Source organism: Dipodomys merriami, unplaced genomic scaffold (assembly GCF_024711535.1).
Source record: "Dipodomys merriami isolate MVZ:Mamm:240054 unplaced genomic scaffold, mDipMer1.0.p SCAF_22, whole genome shotgun sequence".
In the NCBI taxonomy this organism is placed as follows: Eukaryota; Metazoa; Chordata; class Mammalia; order Rodentia; family Heteromyidae; genus Dipodomys; species Dipodomys merriami.
In genome coordinates, this window is record NW_027203604.1 from 7,135,204 (window position 1) to 7,159,294 (window position 24,091).

General features: G+C 36.3%; 1 protein-coding gene across 4 annotated transcripts in view; it reads right to left on the minus strand.

Annotated features, from left to right (window-relative positions):
* Window positions 1-24,091, minus strand: part of Kdm4c (lysine demethylase 4C) — a 315,679-nt gene that overhangs the window by 87,221 nt on the left and 204,367 nt on the right. For all 4 annotated transcript variants that reach the window (XM_070033227.1, XM_070033229.1, XM_070033228.1 and 1 more), the window contains 2 exons: window positions 9,873-9,928; window positions 7,996-8,104 (listed from right to left, as the gene is read on the minus strand). In XM_070033227.1, coding sequence (XP_069889328.1) covers window positions 7,996-8,104; window positions 9,873-9,928 — 165 coding nt within the window. The remainder of the gene's footprint in view (window positions 1-7,995; window positions 8,105-9,872; window positions 9,929-24,091) is intronic.

Genomic DNA, 24,091 nt, shown 5'->3' on the forward strand with positions numbered 1-24,091 from the left:
AGAAAATCTTTGATTTGGAGATCAATAAATCCAATCCATTGCTAGAAAAAATTGTGCTGGTACCTTTACATAACCATGAGCTCATGTGAAACAATGGTATCACTGATTTTTGTAACTGTGCCTAAAATACACCACAGAGTTTATTAAATTATGTTAAATTAACTGCAAGTATTAAAAGTCCCTCACTTTCTATAAAAAGTGTTTTATAACCAGGCACTGGTGACTTATGCCTGTAATCCTAGCTTCTCTAGAGGCCAACATCTAAGGATCCCAGTTCAAAGCCAGCCCAGGCAGGAAATCCATGAGACTCTCATCTCCAATAAAAGACTCAGAAAGAGGCAGAGGTGGTGCTGTGGCTCAAGCGGTAGAGTGCTAGCCTTGAGCAAAAGAAGCTCAGGGACAGTTCCCATGCCCTAAATTCAAGCCCTAGGACTAGTAACTAATATATATTCCAACATTTCTTCAGCCCTTCTTATTGAATTTTGAAACCATCCTTCTGAAGAATATACAACCTAATTTATACTAAAATACTGAACAAACAAAAGTAAATGTCATTACTGAGCTGAACCCCTTTTCAATCAAAGAATAATAAAGCCACAGTTTTATGATTAAGACTCTGCTTTCCTTTTTAAAAATATATTTACTCATTTTTTTAAAATTATCTTTAAGTAGCTACACAAAGGAATTGCCATTTAACAAAGCAGTTAATGAACACAGTGCATCTTGATCAATGTCACCCCTTCCAATATCCTCATCCACCCCTCCCAGCCAACCAGTTTCCTTACTTTCTTAATTTTGAAAGATATACATTAAACCCTTGACTACATTATCCTGCCTCTTCTCTTCATTTGTCTACCCTTCTCCCCTGAGCCCCACCCCACTTCTTGTCAGAACCCATTTCCTGGTGCATACTTTTCAAAAACTGTAACTGCTCTGCTTTCAGTTGCTGTTGACCAAGCAAAACTCAATTGGCTGTTCAGAGTTATCCCCCAGCTGCCTCTGTTTGGCGTGCATTTGTTGGGATTGACCCATCCAGAGTTAGAGAGAGAGCAGTGGTTCTGCCTCCAAAACCCTGACCTCACTCACTCACTCAATTAAAAGATCGGTCAGTAAGAAATGAAGCATTCAGCAATTCAAGCTAAAAAATAAGATTGCTCTCACAATACTTTTTAATCATAAACTATTTGAAGTTCTACTTATCTAATAATACTTTTAAAATTAGTCTTCAGGAAAAATGAGTTCAAAACTGAAAACCGAAAGGTTCCAATCAATTTCCTTTTGCCTCACAGTTCTCCTCTCAACAGATAAAGAAAAATCCATAGTAACAAGATAACATTTCATGCATTTACACATTTTCTCCTATAGACATCTACAGCCTTCAGAAAGTAGATTATTTGTAGTCATGCCCATCTGACATTTTCCATTTTACTCAAAAGATTTTACGGTTTAGTATTACAGCAATATACAAATTTGACAGTTTGCAATAGGATCTAGTCTCTGCAGCAAATCATTCTGACAGTTAAGTACTATACAGCCACTAATGTACTTTTTTTTACAGTACATGTATTTTGAAATGGTATGAAGTTGGAAACATATGTATGTTTAAGTCCTGAAGAATATTGTTAATGATACTGTAAATTTTTATACTTTAATAAAAATAGACACTGCACACCACATTCATGTGAACTGTAATATCTATTCTCTATCTTTTTTATTTGAAACCACATTGTGCTTGGTAGTTCACAAAGCCTGAATCTAAATAAGCAATCCAGGTAGAACTATGTCAGTCCTAGCACAGCCAACACCATGGCCTGTAGTTTCTTATTCTCTGTCTTTAAACAATTCATTTGCTCATCATTGTCAATGTATTCTATTTTCTTAGCATTCCTCTGTCCTTAAAAATAACTGAATTATGCAAATACCTATGTACACAAGTTAGTGTGGAACATAACTATTTTATTGCCTTTACAACATTACTATTTTTCCCTTAATGTGATTAAAATTAATCAATGTCTTTACATTTCCAAAATGCATTAACAGGCTCTGTGAAGTACAACATGGATTCCTTTAGACAAAGAGTTGCTCACTAACACTGCTGTAACATTAACTGAATAAAACTAAGTGATCTTATAGCCTGAGAGGCTTACTCCATCTCTCTCTTCTCTGTCTCTCCTTTCACCTCTCCCTCTCTCAGTAATTCTATTTTTAGTTTCACTACATCTGATAACATGAGTCAGTTTGCAAGAGAACATATGCTTTTTTCTAAGAAATAGGAAGCCTGATTGTATTTTTCCCCCTGATTCAACTCTTCAGATGGAATACCACAGTGAAACCACTCTATTTTCAGAATTGATGTACCTTTCAAAACTATAATCTTTGGCTTTCAGGTTCACTATTATTTGCCTTAAGGTACAAATTTTAAAGTGTATGGAGGCTTCTAAGCAAAATAGTATGGTCTCTGCCAGATACTGAATGGCTTGTAGCTCAGTCATCAATGCAGTGTAAATTCCTTTTCAAAATAATGTTCTTCACTCAGAGAACACTTGTGCCTGGCTTGGTTCACTTGTCAAATAGGGAATAGGAGGTCACTGGATGCCCAGAGGCAACTTCAGCTATTCTAGAATTCATTTCTCCCTCTATTTGTTCACAGAAACAGTATTTCCAATGTAAAAATCTTAAGAATGTCTACAGAAACAGAAACTAAAGATTTTGTGCTAGGCCACTGAGAAAAAAAGATGCATTTCTGCCCAATGAACAATGCCAAGTGTTTTTTGCAATGGCAGAGCTCAAAATAGATACCACCTGTATTGAAATGCACAATTCAATATTGAAGTAGTGTTACAACCCTACTGAAAAACTTTACTTACAAACAGAAAAATGTTTAAAAGCAATAATTCTATTTAGAGTTTGTAGCAACTTTGAGATTTCCAACAACCAACAAACCTGCTTTGCTGTTTTATTTAGAAAATTCCAGATTTTTTTTTAAATTAAGTCAATCTGCAAGAAGTGTTTAATGCATGCCATAAACATTTGTGGTATTTATGTAACAAATACCCCAAATCTGTAATTTTCTAACTCTATTAGTTTTCAAAATGTCCTTCCACTAAATTTTAGTCAGATTTAAATACTTCAATGGTAATTGGCTTCCTGGCCATACTGCTATGCTGTACTTCTGTGTGACTATAGCATAAAATATCATTTGTCTCTCTAAAATTAAGTCCTGACTTATTCTATTTGTATAGGCATATTTTCCTACTTTAAGAGCAAGAAGTCATTCTAATGTAAGATATATTTTACAACTTTCCAGTTTTGTTTTTTCATCTTTATACCCTTTTGTTCCTATTCCAGAAATTCAGGTATGACTATGGCCACCTAATCACACTACCAGAGAAAAACTGGACAGAAGAGAAGAAGAAAGCGTAATGAGTTAACTCCTAAATCTTGCAGGCAGTTCTTTACTTTTAGGTTTGAGGCCCCTGTGACTTTGAACCAATCTGTAGACTGGTTGTCCTGGAATACACCTATATGGAAGGAGGACAAACATGTCCTCAGTTTCCTCTTCATTCTTTGTCCTGCAACATGCAATACTTTGGTATTCTCTGGCTAAACAGAAAATGGTCTTCTGCACTCACAGAAATGGTTGGCAATGGTAAAAATTTGCCACTACATGGCTTGTGCCATATGGAAAAGTCCTTGAGAAGCAAATGAATTCATTTTAAATTGATAGATTAAGAAAAATGCTAAGTAACACAAAATGTGCAATTAAAATCAGAATAATACTTAAACTGACAGAAAAGAAAAATGGTTCTCTCTTTAGGGCATGACCATTCTAAAGTAACAACCAGCCATTTCCTCCCTGTCCAGAAGGTCTCTTCTTAATAACCTGACACTTTTTGCTAGTTTTTTGCTCATCTTGTGGATTTTTCTGTGCTGCCTTTGAACCATGATCCCTGGCTCTCAGACACCTATATAGAGAAGATTAGAGGCATGAACCAATGATGCCAGCAACATACATCATTCTTTAAGCCTCTCTGCAGTTAATAGGTGTTACTAGTGTTTTAAACTATATGTACAGAAAAGTACTAAATTGCCTCTAGGGAAAGCAGCTCTTTTAAGGGCTAAATGGCAAACAACTTAAAGATTGCTGTTTGGAGTCAGCAATTTTGTGTCACAAGGGGTACTTTTGAGGACTTGGTTGCAGTTTTGGCTAATGTAACCCTGTGTACAACACACATGTTCTCCCTCTTTCTCCCCTCACATACCCCCTCTATAAATGTGGGTGGGGTTCTGGTAAGATCAAGAGAAAGGATTGGTAGTTGAAAGGAAACATACAGGAAAAACTAATGCAGCAGCACCACCTAGTGGAATCTGCTAAGACAGATGCATTCACTGCTGCTTCTGGAAGGACCAACTTGATTTTTTGCTTTATCACAATCTTTTTAAATTGTCTTTAAGTAGTTGTACAAAGGAGTTTCAGTTCAACATGCCAAGTTATAAGTACAATGAATCTTGACCAATTTTTCATTTTTCTCCTCTTTCCCAACCCCACTTATCTCAAGTTACCTGGCTCCATTTTTATATTGAATATTAGGGCTGTTCTCATTCACTGTGAAGCACCAACTAATGCACTCCAGTTTCCAATCTTCCAGTAACCGGAAGATCGAAGATCAGAATTTTCAACCAATAGACAAGTGTTTCACAGGCTCTCTGAAGTACTATCAGACCCTAAAATGTAATACTATTTCCACCAGAATGCAAATAAGTAATGGAATTATTTGTTTAGTGAAGGATACAGATGTGGGTGAATCTTCCATTATGTTTAAAGGAGAAACCACAAAAAGGCACAAACTATTTGCTGGTATCTGATCAAGCCCCTCCAATCATGATCATTTTAAACCAGAAGCACAAATGAGAAATGGTATTCTGCCTTCTATTCATTGCATAAATATTTACAAAGTGCCTACTATGTGTATACACAAGCATCACAGAATATTAATCTTTAGTAAAAATCTGATTAGTATCAATCAGTTGTTTGATTTCTACAAACAGGAAAGTTAAAGCATGAAATTATAATTAATAATCCTACTTACTATGCATATGTTGCCCAACCCCCTCCCCCACTTTATTGACAAATAAGAACAACAAAAATGTCCAAAATTTATTTTTTAAAACCACTAAGGAATTTGTTTCTTCAATTTCCAATATATATTCTCTATCTTAGTGTAGATAGGAGTTTATGTTGTAAGCCATTATGTTGTAAGAAACTCCTGCAAACTAGTCAGTTCTCAGATGGGGGCAATTCTGCATTGCAAGATACTTGCTGGCCTCTGGTCAGAGGTATCAGAATCCTACGATGCACATGAGAGGTCACCCAACAAAGAGTTCACTGGTCTAAACTGACAATAGTGCTAGATCTTTAACCTCAGTCATCTAAATGCTAAGATTACAGAACGTGGCACCACACCACACGCTGGCCACATATTTTTAGATTACTGAAGTTCAAATGTTAGAAACATGAAGCCAATGATGAGCTATTTTTCATGGATATTATGTTCCTGGACATTATTGGAAATGGTCTTTGTCCAAATGCTTACAGTGATATTTGTGGGATATACAAAGAAGAGGCTTCAACACGCTGCAGTAGTCCTCATGTTAGAAAACTCACATTTGATCCTATGTTCATGACAGAGCATACTATTTCCTGGGAAGCCACATTTACTACTCACTCAAGACCATTTATAAATGTTATCATAGCCAGCCTAAATCTGATCACTATGGATTCTTACTGGTGGAGACTGGGCTTTAGACCCTATTACCCAGGTGATGTTAGGGTGATTATGTTCCTGCCTACAATGAACTTTCTCCTTGTAGAACTCCATTGAAAAACCACTATGGGCATTCTGACAAATACTGTCCTATCCCCCTCAAAAAAGGTATTTGTTAGTATAAAATCATACAAGAAAACAGAAAAATGCCTGGACGATGGCCTGATATTTTCACCTAATGTGTCACAGGCATCAGCATATGTCTGTACAGTGATTTTTATAGACTTCAGATGAGCTAATTAAATTCAGTAAGGACACATTCTTTTTGAGATGTCAATCATTTAAAGATGGAAAGCATTGAACAAAGAATATGTTATATTCACAATCAAGATGAAGCAGACTTTTCCAATGCAATCATCAGATGTCTAGATGCATTACCCTAAATGGGCTTGAAACTACCGCTGTCTTCCCTGCTGTGGGAACAGGACTGGTGTAACATTCAATCATTATGGAGGCATTCTCTAGAGCAGCAAGGATACTGCCAGCCTCAAGAGCCAGGCCACGCATGCTAAAGGGCAGTGCATAAGCATCCAGAGAGAGAATCAGGTGTGATTTCCAAATGTATTACTTGAACTTTTACAAATAAAATCTACTTTTATATTCAGGAAAAAAGAAACATTTATAGTATTTGATTCACTAAACATTTAATTCTTTAATATGTGGCCATTTAATCAGATCCTGCCTTATAGTCCTAATTCTTGAAATTTTTTTGTCTGTTGAGAGATCTGGTATTTTTATTATTCCTGTTTCCTTTTTTTTCTTTTTTTCTTTTTTTTGTCGGTCGTGGGGCTTGAACTCTGGGCCTGGGCGTTGTCCCTTAGCTCTTCAGCTCAAGGCGAGCGTTCTACCACTTGAGCTACAGCGCCACTTCCGGTTTTCTGGTGGTTTTATTGGAGATAGGAGTCTCACGGTCTCTCCTGCCTGGGCTGGCTTTGAACCGCGATCCTCAGATCTCAGCCTCCTGAGTAGCTAGGATTACAGGCGTGAGCCACCAGCGCCCGGCTATTCCTGTTTCCTATAGAAGTCCAGTAGCTGAAGAATAACACTGGTCACCTCTCTTTACAATCACTTACAAACCATTTGAACTGTTCATTTCCACAATACTCTCCAATCTTTAGCTACTCCATTCTGAGTACATCCTGAGTATCCTGATCCCAGCACTCAACTAGTCAAGAGCAGCCCCAGTTCTATGAAAAGGCCATACAGAATCTCTTGGCGTGAAATTTTGATGGCGCAATGATGGGAAATTATAGTGCTCACTTACTCCTCTGTGAGAACAAGATATAGACTAAATTTCTAAAAGAGAGGCCCAGAAACAACATGCTCAGCTTCCCATGCAGAAGAGAGTTGAAAGAAAACAAGCAACAGTCAGGAAGAAAGTGTTTTAGTCATAGTGTCTGGAATACTCTATGGTGGAAATACCTTGAGTTAACAATAGCAAGGATTTAAGAGCACATGTAAGACATGCTCTAGCATGTTACAGTCATTCAGTTTAACTTTAGGGAAAGTTTTCACTAAATATGCAATGTAACAGCCTAAACTAAGAGTTCACAATTGAATAAAACTACAAAGTTGCCTCAATGTTAAAGAAGTCAAAGGCCTATACTTTCAATGGAAAACTATTCTTAATTAGGGAAACCAATGAGAAGATTTTCTGAAAGTTTCAGAGCAGTTTTGACGACAACTGGCCAAAGTTTGGAATATTAAGGGGCTTGTTCCTATATGACTGAGAAAATCCCTTAGTAAATAATGAAAGCTTTTGCATTTTTCCATAAGTCTGTTCTAAAGAGATGATGAATTAGGCTAAATATATTTTTGCTAAGTCATGAATAACCAAAGAGAAGTAAAAGAGAAAAACATTTCAATAATTTAGAGAGTTGGGAAAGTTCAGTTTATTACTGACAAATTTCATTAGATATCCTATAGCTTGAAATTTCCCATTAGTCCAGGAATATATCAATCCTTGCCCTCATTTCAATAAAGTTTGAGGAATTACAATATTACAGGAAAAGAATTTATAAAAATAAATAATTTAGGCACAAAGAAAATAAAGATAGGAATAAAATGAGGCTAAGGGAATGCGTGCAATTAATAGAAAAATTCAGAACTTGAAATTACCACTAATTGATGAGATTTTTAAAAAAGAAGAAGAAGCAGCTGTGCCACTCACCAATTTTAACCTCTGTAAAGGTATTCTGCCTACATCTATTTGTGTCCTTTCTGGGACATTAGTGAATCGAACTTCTGGGACTGCAACAGCACACATGACATGGGCCCACCTACAGGAAAGGAGACATTCAACATGAACAAAAGTTCCCTAAACTTACATACCTTCATACTTCAACCTGATGATGATGGCAATTTCAAAATGACAAACACACAGGTGAGAAAAAGCCAACAGGCCAAATCCGTCACAAACAGATTCCGAATTTTAAGCCTCCTGAATGACACCAGGAGGGTTTCAGCACCATGCCTGTATAACATTATGATATGAAAAACTAGGGAAAGAACAGGACTCTGCTCATAGCATTTTACTATACTCAATATGCTAAATGTGAGTTTCCTGGTTCATTTAATGCTAAAAGGTGGGCATGCTGAACATGCTTAACTAAATGATGTGGCAAAAACAAAAAAAGAATAGTTCAAGCAAACAAACACTATAAGCTGATACTGTATATTACCTTTTCAATAATATATAAGTCATGAAGTAAAGTAGCAAGTTTTCTAGAAGAAAATACTGACGGGTTTTAGTTAAATTGTTTCTCATGACAAGTTATAAACAAACAAACTCAGAGACAAAGAGAAATGAAATTTCAGTGTTCCCAGGTATCCTACTTAAAACATAGTATCTTCTTTTACATTCTGAACTGGTCTGTAAAACAACAACTTCACTACTAAATCTATGCAGTGTCTCAGAACTGTTATACTTGTAAATAAAGACTTGTGAGGTTTGATGAGATTGTGAAAATTTACCAAAAATATCAATTTGTTTTTAGGCCAAAGCATAAGTATTTCACTTAAACTCTGTCCTATGGACAAGTGTCAGGCCCACCACAGCATTCTTCTATATTTCAACAAAACCTGACATGCTCTAGAAAAAGCACCATTTCTTTTCATGTTAGAGAAAACCACCTAACCCAACTCACAGCCTGAATGAACAGACTGTGCAACAACCAACCACAAGCAAGGAAGGACTTTCTAATATAGTGCTAACCATATTGCATAGGTCTGTGAAAGATTTTCCCTGTTCAAGCAACACTGGTTTCTTAAACTCTATGCATGCAGGAATGATCAATGTCATTATCCTTTCTTCTAAGCAATCAGAAAAATGGACATGAACGTAATTATGTTAACTCTATCATTCCATTATACCAGGAGTCCCAACTCCAGTGCCTTTGAGCCCAGACAAGTTGTAAGCAAATTAGTGCACCCTGGGAAATAATAGTGACCAATGGACTGCCTGCCTTACCAAGAGCAAATTTCATCCCAAATAGAGATGCACAATTATTTTTTCAACTTAAAGGAAAAAAATCTGTATACTTATGTAAAACCTCAATTTTTAAACTCTGGATAAAACTGGTAAAATTGTGTTCAGGCCAAAGGAAACACATCTTGGGGCTAGATCTGGCATTCCAGTTACTAAAGGCAAATGACTTTGTTTTACTGTTAACACTATGGCTGATTTAATGTAACTGAACGTAACAGCTTCACTGTTTTCAGGTATTTTGGCCTTCATTACAGTAACAGGATTCATCTCTAAACCCTGGCATTCTAATAGTACTAGGACAATATGGGCTACTTCACTTTATAAAGTCTCTGTTAGTACAGAAGGGCTTATTTTTCAGAATGGAGCAGAAGCAAGACTAGAATGGTCTCTCAGGGGCTGGCAGCAGGGGATTATGAAGCACAGAATCGCAACCTGAGGTCTGCATAGATAAGCTTTGGAACAACGTATGCAATGAGATAAAGGTAAAGCAAACCACCCTGTAGAGGTTTCAGGGAGGAGAAAAAAGGATGAAATGCAATGGCAATTAACATCTTACTTACTTATTGTTCTTAGTTTGCTTCAGAGCACCACCTCTCAAGTTGCAGAGACAACATTCCTACATAGGAAGAAAAAAAAAAACACACATAATTATCTGACCTATATTACATCCTCATTGTGATTCATTTGAACAGTTTAAGAAACTTGTATTATTTTATTTTCAGATTAAATCCATCAGGAAGTATATAAAAGAAATTCAAGTTCAAAAAGGGAAAGAGATAGGAGACGTTAAGAGAATACTCTCCACATGTTTTGGGTATATGCATTCTAGAAGGATCCACCATGGTCCTAGTATTTTCCATTGCCACCTTGAGGGAAGACTGTAACATGAAGAATTTAGGACTCTCAAAAGATACAGATTAGAGTTCTATAGTACAAAACACACATATTGCCATGGTCCCTGAAAGAGGGTGATTTAAAAAGTAGAGTCTGGAGAAGTTGAGTATTCACACCATACAAAAATAAACACATGCCATCATTGTTGACACTCAAAAAAAGTAAAATTTAGACAGACTCTTTATGATATAAGGACAAGCTAGAGGCTAATTTTGAAAGTTAATGCTTACTATTTGGACCATTATCATTCCCATAGACAAACAGTATTGGTAAAACAGTTCTGATTAACTCAGGCTCTCCAGCTAAAGAAAACAGAGCCAAGGAAATGCTTTCCTTGATCCTCTCCATGTAGTGTGATCTTTTTAGCACATTCATTCATTCTAGGTTGGCACACACTTTTTCACTCTAATGGATCACATATTACTAAAAGTAGTTTCTTAGTTATTTCTCACTGCATTCCCAGGAAAAGTGCTGGAAAACCAGTAGCATATAGCATTCTATTGACTTACAATGTTTTTTATTAGGTATCGAGGTAACTTTATCACTTTTAACTTGTCCTCCCAATTTTCTGCATTAATTTTTTTAAACTGGGCTTGGTTTTTTTTTTTCCATCCTTCAAACTATATACAGAATATTTTGTTACTCTGTCCTTCAAAGTGATACCCTTTACCTAATTCTAATGGCTTTGACTAGCTATACAAGGAATCCTTGTAATTAATCTACTATTAATAAGTGGGTATCCAACTTCATATCTTTCTTTTGTGAGGATACCAATACAAAAGCAACTGGGAAGAATCCACATATCTAACTTACAGAAGAAATGCAAATAATTAGAAATGATCTAGGATTTTATATGTCTAGGGTTTTGTTATAGAGTTTTGTACTGCTTCTTTCAAACTTCCTGGGGATGGGGTGGGGGGCTTGGGGGGAAACATTAAGAATCATTTGAAGTCACTATAAGCCCCGCTCAGAGACAGCACTCATAGGACTTTTTTCTATCCATACCACACTGCCATACTGGCCTTTGAAATCACAGATGTTGGTAGAGCATACAAAGAAAGCGGAATTTAATCATCTAAGCACTGAAAATGAAATCGGTTTTGATTTTGAGTATTTTTCTAGTAATTTAACCCATTTTCTACATAGTAGACAACAAAAATGAGAACAGATCTTGCAGCCAAGACTTTCATTGTATAAATGAACAGTTAGTGCTGATGTAGGAACACAACAGAAGAAAACATGGGCTACCAGAGATTTAAACACTAAAAGAGGTTGGTAGTATGAGAAAGCTAAAGTGACAAACTGGGAGAAATAAATACAGCAAAGGAGCACAAAAGCTCTTGAAAGCTCCTCATTAGGATTATTAAAGGGAACACATGTTTTTAGAGCATTAATGTAATGAGAGAAAACCACTCCTATGCAGACTCAAAATTTTATGTGAAGTTGAGAAGGCACCTGCCCATTTGCAAAAATTGTTCTTGCTATGATTACCAGTGCTTTCTGCTCTCCAAGAACTGGAGGCCTGAGTTGGACCTTGTAGCAGAGCTCTACACTGTGGGTCCTTCCTGCAACCTTTCCCTCTCTGCTTTCCAGGAAACATCTTCCCCTCATTGTCCTCTCCCATCTCTCCTGGAACCTCAGCTTACTTCAGTAACTTTCTCATTCACTCTCATCAAACACTGGAATTTCTGAAACTGACCCTATCACTTCTCTCTCCAAGCTCTCTTTCCACTTACTGGGACATGGGAACTACTAACTACTAACTCAATCCCAATCACCTTGTGAAGGCCAGCAAAAGTGAGGTGACTGATTGGCAGCTCCAATATCTCAAACACATGAGCAAATTTGACCTCTGTGATTGTCATGAGACTGCACTCCCTTCTCTTTCCTATCAGTGGCACCAACCATCCATCCTCACTCATGGTGAAAGACACATTTTCCCTCTCATGCTAGTTCCAATCACTTAAGTTCTCTCAATTCCAGCAGAAAATCCACCAGGTGCTATTATCAGTGCTTCCTCCTTAACTAGTGCCCTGGCATACTTCACAAGATTTAAGCTACTAGAGTAAGCTTAGAATGTTTCTTCATATGTAACATATTGAATCCAGAGGGCCAGACTCACAAGGCGTTCGCCTTGCTCAGACTCCCTAGAGTCCTCCAGAGGGTTGCTGCAGCCCAAAATAATTTCACATCCACCTTGCGCCATGGTTAACCATTCCAAAAACTTCTCAACAGTTACTCAACATAAACTGGCTAGCCTCCTCCATCTATTACTTCTCACTCATACATTCCCACTGATACTGTTTATAGACACTGCTCTTTTAGCAGTTCCTCACTCTTATAATTATCTATTGAATTCTATCTTTTGTTCCATCTAAACTATAAGCCCAGTGGCTATTATGATAGCCAACACAGAGTACTGAATACAACTTCAGTATTAATTCATTAAATAAGAAAACATGGAGCCCAGGCCTGGTGACTCACATCTGTAATCCTCACTACTCAGGAGGCTGAGATCTGATCATAGTTCGAAGCCAGCTGAGTGGGGAGAAAAATCCCTGTGAGCCTCTTATCTCCAATTAGCCACTCAAAATAATGGGAGTGGAACTGTGCCTCAAAGCAGTAAAGCACTAGCCTTGAGCAAAAAGAGCTCAGGGACAGTGCTCAGGCCCTGAGTTCAAGCCTCACAACCAACAAAAAATAATACTCCTAATAAGAGGGAAACATGGCAAAACCTGGCGTAGGGATGAAAGTTTTCAAAATTACCAAAGAACTTGCAAACAGGCTTCTGTGACTTGAAATGGACTTTAGAAACAAACACCTACTGAGTATGGTAGTTCACACCTATAATCCCAACATTCAGAGATCCTCTATTGAGGCAGAGGCTACAGAGAAAAAAAAAATCTCCAAACAATAATGCCTATCTATGGGATTACTTTTGACATAAGACTTATCTCTGGGTGAAGAACAAAAATATTTATAGTCAGGTATCTCAATTATGTGATATCTTGGTTTCAGTTTGATGTTATTTTGAAATAATAAGTAGGAATGATAATAGCCCTGTCAAGTCGCATTTACCTGTTTGATATATTGTCTCATATAGGTCTAAATTAGCTGATATTTAAAAAAAAAAAAAAGAAAAAGACAAGGATGTCAATTTGTCAACTGTAGTTTCACCAAATGCCCAGTAGAAGGCAATATCTGATAAGATGGTTAGCAACCTAAATAAGTATTTTATTTTTTTAAACAAGAAACAAAATTGTTAATTCTAGAAATTAATAGGTTGGCCCTTTTCTGGAAAGCAGCCAGAGTTTTTGTGAAAATGGGCATGCAACATAGTACCTGTACCTGAACTGCTCATCCTCAACTATTTCCAATAACAGCACTTATTCAGAAGATAGGAAAATGTCTCATTTTGTTTTTGGAAACAATCAAATAGAAAATCTAATAACAGAAGGAAAAGAAAAGGCACACTGAAATTTAAATTTTAACAAATATGTTTAATAGGAAGTGCCTCTTAATTGAAGAGAAGATTAGAAAGGAGAAAGACCTGACTAAATAAATTTAAAACTATAACTGCAAAATATTCAAAAATAGGTATTTTAAAAGTCTATATTCAACCAAATGAAATATATATATATTCATGACATGTAAAAGTAATTCAAACTGAATTATATCCCTAACTTAAAACAGAATGGTAAAAATATGAAAAGTAAATAAATAGAACATAATTTCTTTTATGGTAGTATTAGCGATGCAGATGCTCTACTACTACTCTACTACTTCAGCCATATCTCCAGCCCTAGATAATACAGCATTTTAATGAAACATTTAGAAGACATACTGAATTCTAAAGCATATAAGTATAACATAAAAAGAAAGTATTTCCTACATATATCAGAAACTTTTTACATAAAATGTTTTAAACTCTTTGAAAGATTAAACAAATATTCAGACTTTTTTCTTTTTTTCTATTAAAGACTTCTCATTGCCAGTAAAAGCATAAAAAGTTACTCTCAAAAATAAAGGAGGAAAAGGATGGGAAGGTGGCTCAGTGGTAGAGCACTTGCCTTGCATGCATGAGACCCTGGATTCGATTCCTCAGCACCACATAAGCAGAAAAAGCTGGAAGTGGCGCTGTAGCTCAAGTGGTAGGACGCTAGCCTTGAGCTGAAGAGCTGAGGGATAGTGCCCGGGCCCAGAGTTCAGGCCCCCTGACCAACAAAAAAAGATAATGAACTTTAGAAAATAAAATAAATAAATAAAGGAAATAAGCCAGGAACCAGTGGCCTGTAATCCTAGCTACTCAGGAATCTGAGATCTAAGTATCACAGTTCAAAGCCAGCCTGGGCAGGAAAGTCCATAGACTCTTATCTCCAATAAACCACCAGAAAACCAGAAGTGGAACTGTGGCTCAAGTAGTAGAGTCCTCACGTTGAGCTGAGGAGCTCAGGGATAGTGCCCGGGCCAGAGTTCAAGCCCCACGACCGATAAAAATTAATTAATTAATTAAACAAAATAGGCCGAACATCAGTGATTCATGCCTATAATCCTATCTACACAAGAGTCTAAAATCTGAGGATCACAGTTCGAAGCCAGGTTGAGAAGGAAATTCCTGTGAGACTCTTATATCCAACTAACCACTAAAAGAAGCCAGAAGTGGAGCTGTGGCTCAAGTGGTAGACTACTATCCTTGAACAAAAAATCTTAAGGCCAGCACTCAGGCCTTGAGTTTAAAGCCCCAGAACTCCCACCCCCCCCACACACACACACACAAAATGATTCAGGTGCCAGTGGCTCAGACCTGTAACTCTAGCTATTCAGGAAGCTGAGATCTGAGGATCACCATTTGAAGCCAGCCTAGCAGAAATTACCTGGACTCTTATGCATGTCAGTAAACTCTGTGCACCATATTCATCCTCATTCATCTTCTTCTTTAACCTAACCCTTCCAGTTCTCATTATTCCTGTCTTCATTTAATTAAGTAATTAATTAATTAACTCATTCACTCACTTATTTTTGCCATTGTTGGGGCTTGGGATCTGTCCCTGAGGCTTTTTGTTCAAGGTATTTTTTTGCTTTACCTCTTGAGCCACAACTTCACTTCTGGCCTTCTTTACAATAAAATAAAAATGTAAAAAAGAAAGAAAGAAAGAAAGAAATACAGAAGAAACTCCCTCCCCCCTTCCCCCGCAAAAAAAAAAAAAAAAAAAGATAGTGTCTGAAAGACTTTTTCTGCACAGGTTATCCTAGAGCCATGATCCTTCCAATCTTAATCTCCTATATAGCCTAGGACAACAAACATGCAGAGGTCTCATGAACAATTCATCTGGAAAGAAACAGTTCGTGATCCTCCCATCTTCAAACTCCTAAGTGGCTAGGATTAGCCTGAGTCACAGATGCCCAGGGTGTAATGTCTGAATTTTTTATAATATGAACAGATAGATGAAAGCTTACACCTTAAAATAGTAATGAAAAAGACATGGAAAAATCCATAAATATTAAGGTACTAAGAATTACTAACAGAAATAAAAAGAGGAAAGCCGACAGGTTAAATAAATTGACTATTTGGGTCCTGGGTTATTCATAGAAACACCAGGCTACTGCTGGGTGCTGGTGGTTCATGTCAGTCTGTGCTCATAGTCACACTTGTTTTATCTTACATTTAATGAGCACAATTCCTGGAATACCCAGAATAAAATTACTGAGTACTATAAAGATTTAGATGTTACTAGTCAACCAATATTCCCTAAAACAAAACAAAACAAAAATACTAAAATGCCTATAATAATGTGATTATTCTATAAGGCAGCTGTCTTCCAGGAACAACATTTTTTTAAAAAGTCTTTTTGTTACATATCCCCACCCCACCCCCGCAGCTAAACTGCACGGAAAAATATAAATCTGATCATATTCTGAACGTAATTTTCCTCCTTGAGTTCTCATTCCCTCACCTAAGATTATTGACAAAACTCCCATTTTACAATGCCAAATGTTTTAAAATTTAATTATCTCTTTCTCTGTCTCTGTCTCTGTCTCTCTCTCTCTCTCTCTCTCTCACACACACACACACACACACACACACACACACACACACCATCGCTGAGATAAACTGCACTAGTATATCAATTTACAATATAAAATGATTTCTTGATGGCTGACTGTTTATAATCAAAATGCTGACACAACATGAACCAGAATGGCAAGCAGGGCATGGTTAGAATGAGACTACTATAGTTGTTCATTATTTGTAGAGGGAAACCAGAGTCGAATGGCTTTTCTATAAAGCATCAGTTAAAGAAATGCCAATACAAAAAATCCCTAGCTACCTCACAAGAATCTCTTTCTCGCCAATATATCCATACATGCCACTAATGCCAATTTTTAGTACTATAGAAAAATTATGAGGCTGATATACCCTCTCACACAAACACTCCGATTTGACATGTTCAAAACAGAAAGTCAAAACTGTAAAATAGGGTCATGTGAGTGAGTTAAAAAATAATAATAATTAGTCACATTAAAGGAAAACTAATGCTAATCAACCAAACACAGAAGAACCACTTCTGCAAGTGAGGCTAATTTATCAGGGTAGGAGAGGACAAGATCTCCAGTCAGAACAGACCTGGAATTGGCTTTGCGTAATTAGGAAAATGAGTGCTAAGTTCTCTACATTACCCAAGAATGGAAATTCCACAACGTCCAGGAATTTTATACTAACAAGTCAGTTCTTTAACAAAATTAAGTGTACAAAGCTATTTGTATTATAGGAAAAATATTCAACTGATATGTTGAAATGGTAATCCCTTTGTAAAATTACTTAAAAATAATAAAAACAGTTTAGGTGCTGTGGCTCATGCCTATAATCCTAGATAATCCTAGAGGCTGAGTTTTGAGGATAATAATTCCCTCATAGAAAAGCCTGTGAGACTTTTTTTCTTTTTTTGTTTTTTGTTTTTTTTTTTTTTGGATCCAACATGGGACTTGAACTCTGGGCTTGAATGATGACTGTCCATCAGCATTTCAGCTCAAGACTAGTGTTCTACCTCTTGAGCCACTGAGCTACTTCTGGTTTTCTGAGTGGTTTATTAGAGATAAGAGTCATACAGTCTTCCTGCTTGGACTGGCTTTGAACCGCAATCCTCAGATCTCAGCCTCCTAGGTAGCTAGGATTACAGGAGTGAGCCACTAGTGCCTGGCTGTCTGTGAGACTTTTAGCTCTAATTAACCATTAAAAAAAAAGAAAAGAAAAGAAAAACAGAAGTAGAGCTGTGGTTCCAGTAGTAGAGCACTAGCTTTTAGCCCTGAGTTCAAGCCCAAGGATAGGCACCAAAAATAACAGCAATAATAATGTTTAATAATAATATTTAAAATGAAAACATTCATTCAACAAATATTCATTTTTTGATGTCTCTTTACACAGAGCAACACTATTCCAAAAGAAATGAACTAATTTCCTGACATGTAACTGTAATCTCTCTGTATATCTCCTTTAATAAATGAATGAATGAGTGAATGAATGAATTACAATCATTCTGTCCCAGGGAACTTACCTTTAAAAGCAGGAGAGTCAGACTAAATCAGTAGATTGTGTATGTATTAGTGTGCAAAGTTTACATATAGGCATTGCAACCTAAAGAAAGGTGCCACAGGCAGAGCCTAGCCTTTCTTAACAGGAGGTTGAGTCAAAGGAGATGCCTAAAATGGAGAGACAGCATCTGAATTTTCACATACAGTGCTGGAGGCAGAGTGATTGCCTAGCATGAGCAAGATCCCCAAAACTGAAAAGAGAGGAAAGGACAGGGGAAAGTAGAATACAACATATCTAGAAGAATGGTAAATAATTAAGTGAAAACCTTTTTTAAGTGAAAACTAGTAACTCTTTTCAACAGATTGTCTATTATTATTATTATTACTACTACGACTATTATTGGTATTGAGCAAATACCAATTTATAGAGCTCAGTTAGCTAGATGTCCAACATGGGTCTCACCAGGGTACAGTGAAGATGTCAGAAGGGCCCATTTCTTTCTTAAGGCTCATGCAGAGAATCTGCTGTTTCTGTATCTTTCTTAGCATCTAGAAGTTGGGTACACTCCTAGCTTTTAGTACTCCTGGCTCTAACTTCAAAGAGACAGGAAGAACAGGTTAAGTTCCTCTCTCACATACATCACTCTGAATTGCTCATTTGCCTTTGCCTTCTACATTCAAGGACCCTGGTGATAATGTTGGGCACACAGATAATCAAAAACAATCTCTCAATATAATGTCAGCAAATTAACAAACTTAATGCTGTTCACCATAATTCTCTTTTCTGTGCAACACAAATGTACTCATAAGTTCCAAGAACAAAAATGTGGAACATTTCTCACTTGGAAAGGGTCACAAAAACAACTGGCCAAAATGATGAACATTCATAAACATTACCTGGAAGCTACTACAATGCCACTTTGGGACAAGATGGTTTTCTCCGTCCCATGAGTACCTCATTAGTACAAATATGTGAGGTATGGATTTATACTTAATAACATTAATTGAATAAATGTCATTTCCTAGGATATACAGTTCAGCTGAACTACTAAACCATCCTGAAAACTTTATTTTTGAACATTTTCACGAAAAAACAGCAACGAATGACTGACACCACTATATTTAAATGAAGTGGTCTTGTATTCATTCCAATGGGTTGAAACCATCTAGAACCTTATAATATGTAACCTGAATTTTCATTCTGTATCCTCTAAGTAATAAGATTATGGAGCTATTTGATCTCATTTACAACGCTAACCAACTAAACTTTCCAAAAGAAATCAGATCAACCATACTGTTTGTTTCAAAATACTTTTCTCTGGAGTTACATTACTAATGGCATTGGTTACACTAATATGAAACAATTTTGAGGATTGCAGAGGATGTATTATATAGCAAAAGAGGCATACTTTCTAAGTAGCAAGAAGCAGCACCTATATATAATTGGCAACTTGTGTGGAAGAAATCTACGTGGAGCTTACTGAATTTACATAATAGTATTTCCAGCATCTTGAGTGAAGTACTTCAACTTGAACATACATCTAACTTTGTTAAAATTGTTCAACATTTGGCTTTTAAACGAAAACTCAGCTGGTTTATCCTTGTTCGCAGCATGACTATGGACAATAAACAGCAAGTACATGATTTCTTCAGTCTTCTACTGGATTAACTTTTGCCAGTCATGAGAAATGTCTGCACTGCAGTTCTTCCTTCTTTGCTTCCTGGGGATCTCTTTTCTCATTGCAAAGGAGCTCTGCCTTGCAGCCTGTGACCTCAGGCATACACAGACTGGTGTGCAATGCTATGTGTTCGCCTCTCCATAATGTCACTCATTATTCTTCCTGACTTTCCTTGTGCTCTCTGGTTGAAGCACTAAAGATTAATGAGGCATTTGTTCTCAATCAAGGAGCTATTTATGAATAGAGTTCTACTTACAATAAGCTGTGTACACTTCTCTCTCTTATTCTCCACTGTAAAAGTGGATAAATAGGATGGATATTGAGAAAAAGGGAACAGAGAAAAAAATTATTTGTGTCATTTGTAGACCATAGAATTTCCTTAATAGAAAGACTTCCCCATCATAGCAAGGCTGTTAGAATATTTGATATCCTCAAATGTGCTGTACTTTTTATTAAATAAACCAATGATTACCACTCTGGTCTTTTTCAGCCAAGGTTTAAGTTTGCATCTGTTTGGAATAATTTGCCTTCTCCAAAGGAGGCACAAGGTAATTTGAAGTGCAAATGCATATGTCACACAGAAGAGTACAGTCCTAGCTGCTGGCTCACAAAGACACCTCTATGAGGAAAGAAGGCAGCAAACACAACCACTGACTGAAATGGCCACTGCCCACTGCGGATGGCCCTGTCTTTTGACAAGAGCAGGACCTTCCTTTTTCTACTAGCTTTACTTTGTATGTAGATCAAAGCCGGCCTTGCAAGCTGACAGTCTCTCATCACCTGGTCCTGACAGAATTCCATGGAATAAAAAATCCAGCATAGAATGTATCAGAGGGAACAGCAATGCCATCACAACCTCTCAAGGCCATAAGCCAATCTGATCTAAAAATCAATAGCTCTGATCTACAAAGACACTTCAGAGCTCTTTGAAAAAGAAAAATGTCAACACTGTTGTCAGTAGGAAAATTGGATTCAGGATATAATCCAGTGTTGAGGAAGGTATTTTGATCAGAAACTATAGTGAATATAAAAGAGGAAAGCAACTGTCCTAACCAAACAGTAATGCTAGTGACTATATACTGAGCGAGTAACTAGAAGTTTGTAAACAAATATACAAATGAACAAAAGCCTTTTAAAAAAAAACTTCAGAGTGAGGCTATTTGTGTAGGCTTTTTCCCATTCTAAAAACAAATGGCTAAGCAGAACAATACAAAGCCTAGGAATTTGGAAGCCTGAGTACCACTCTAAGCCTGGTTATTTTCCCAGGCTAACATTTTATCCTTTTTATTTTTATTTATTTATTTTTTTATTGTCAGTCCTGGGACTTAAACTCAGGGGCTGAGCAAAAGAGGCTCAAAGCTAGCACTCTACCACTTGAACCACAGCACCATTTCCAGCTTTTTCTGTGTATGTGGTACTGAGGAAACGAACCCAGGGCTTCACACATGCTAGACAAGCACTCTACCACTAAGCCACATTCTCAGCTCAAACATTTTATTATTTTAAATTCTTATCTGTAAAAGGAGATTTCTGAGATAAACAAGGAATTCTTTAGTCTTTGTTAGTACTAAATTTAGCACAAACTATGAAAAACAAATCCCTACAATTTATATTAGTTTATATCATTTAGTCATTCTGATTTTGTTAGTCCAAAGTTTAAATGATGAAACTACTTTTACCGCATCAGAAGATTCAAAGAGCTAAATGACTGCTAATCTGTAACATAAATTACCAGCACCATTATCTTTCGGAAGTTGAAGAGGGAGAAAAAAAGCTTTACTATAACTCATAATCTTCACTGTAAGAGAATCCCTGCTTTAGATAAACAGAACAGGAGGCAATTCATTCATACTTCAGTGGCAACTGTGTTGCTTCTTACAAGATGTACCTCTACCTGAGAAACAGACCTCAGTCTGTAGAACCCAACCTCAAAAAATGGTAGGAGTCAAAGCCTCTCCCAATTAAGACTACTTTTCTCCATTCACTAGTTACTGTGCAGTAATATACTTGAGACTCATAAGGACTGGGGCTTCACAGTTCTAAAAAATGTCAACAGTTGCAAGTTATACAAGATGTGGATCTTTTTTTTTTCTTTTGGTCCAGTCATGGGGCCTGAACTCTGGGCCTGGGCGCTGTCCCTCAGCTATTCAGCTCAAGGCTAGCGCTCTACCACTCTTGAGCCACAGCACCACTTCCAGCTTTTTTCTTTTTTGCTTATGTGGTGCTGAGGAATCGAACCCAGGGCCTCATGCATGCAAGGCAAGCACTCTACCACTGAGCCACCTTCCCAGCCCAAGATGTGGATCTTTTTACCTCAGATTTGGAGTTGGGAGTTAAGACTGAGGTCCTACCTAAAGATGAGAAAGTCTGTCAGATAAATGTTTTTCACATAAGACATAGATTTATTACCCTAAAAGATTCAATGCACATGAGACATAGGTTTGTTACCCCCCAAGATTCAATAATACCATGAGGGTGGGTTTGATATATAGAGTATTTCTTCAGGTGGTTTGAGGAGTTAATTCTCGGAGGAAAAATTATTCAGAGAGAGGACTTCACTTTCATTCAGAAACATGTAAGACTTCAGGCATGAATGAATGACAGCCACAACTCAATCTGTATGTGATACTTTCTGATAATCAAGCAATAAAAATTATCAATAGCCACCAAGGTGTTTGTTTTTAATCACTGTACTTATATAATTCAATAAGTGTTACTTGTATTGCATAAATACAATCATTTTGAAAGGCTTATTCAAAATGATCAGCAAGGTATAGTTTGTTCATACCTAATGTTACTCCATTTTAAGAAATAAATAATGAAAATAAAGAACATGGCAAATATGCACAGTCAAGCTAAAATACCTTTCATGTTTGAGTTCTGATTTCTTAAAACCATTATGAGGAAAAGAAGAATGTTATGTTTGTTATATGTGTACAATGCAATTTTATTAGTCTTCAGAGTACCATAAATTCTTTTCAGTATATAATAAATGCATACAATTATGTAGTTTACACATTTCTTTATAGTGAATAAAATTTCTAACCAATGAAATATTTTTTTCATCTTATATTAGAAAAACCTAACTTTTCTATAGTATGGTAATATTCAAACAGAAAAAAAAAAAGAATAACTGCTTTTCACTGTACTATCCATATGAACATATTCAAACTCTCCTGAATTGAATGTAAAGGGAGATGAAGGGGGAGAGTATATATACGAACAACAGAAGGGATGAATATGATCAGAGTACATTACATGCCAATAGGGAAACACCACAATGAATTCCTCACACTGTACAATTAAAATGTGCTAATGAAAATGTGAAAAAGTGGAAACAGATAAAAAGAAATTAAAAGGAATTTAGGGCATAATGTACACTACCATGAATCCCCAAACAGAAAGTAGATGCATCAATAGTAAGACATTGAAACAGCTTTTTACTAAGCTTTGATATTTACAACAATTTCAGATTCACAGAAAAATTGAGATGAATGGAGACTTCCTATATATCTCCTGCTTCATTCAGACATATCCTCCAAGTATAAATTTTCCCACCACAGGGGAACATTGGTTATAAATGCTGAACAATAACAGCCAGATCCTTATCCCTAGAACCCATAGATTATATTAAGATTATTATAGATACTGTATATTCTAGAGGTTTGGACAAATTTATAATGAAAGATGTGCACCATTGTTCTATCATATAGGGTATTTTCACTGATAAATAATGTATAATGATATCAATTTGTCATCTAACCAATAACTACTAATATCAAATATTGTTAGTATGCTTTGTGGTTGTTTATCATCTCCAACTATACTACAAAATGCATAAATAATTTTGGCTTTCTTGAAGATATGTACTTCTTAAGGAAAACAAAAACAAAATGGAAATACAAAGAAAGCCATAATCAAAGAATTTTAAAATGGAACTTAATTTTAGAAGGGAAATTATATTAACTTTTGGTCAAGCTTTCTTTTTATGTTGCTCTTAAATCTTCTTCAATTTAGATTTTCTTTATATAAATATGTAAGCAAATATATTTATCTTCCCTTGCTACCTGCCCCTATAAATTATGTAAGGTAATAAAACACTTGGTAGCAAGACATAACACAAATCATTAATTCTTTATTTAGAATTTTTCAAACTAGAGGTGAGAAAGAATAGCACAGGCTCAATGCTTCTATGTAGAGAAAACTAGCAAGTCATGGTTAACCTAAGCCATAAACCTGAGTGTGATATTACTTTTGTCTTGTTCTCATGTTGTTACTAGTCTTGATACCCCATTTTCACTTCCATGTGGTACTCTAAGAAAATCAACTCCCATCCTCTGAAAGGTCCCTGATAGAACACCCAAAATTCCTAGAAGCAGCTGCTAAATTGCTGATGCTGTTCAATGTTCACTGACTCTTAGTCGAATTCTTTCAGATTTCCTTGACTTACTTGTATTTAATCTCCAGAATTCTTTATTATAAATTCATTAGAAGATCACACATGGAAAATCTTTTAATATGCTACACAGCATAAGGACTTAGCTTAGTGCTTATTTTTATTTATAAAACTATTTAGCTTACCAGCCAATACCAGACGTTCACTACATCTCCTTCATAATTACAAGTATGGCCACAAAATAGTATTTGTGTTTCAAAGAAATGCCTAGACTCAGAAA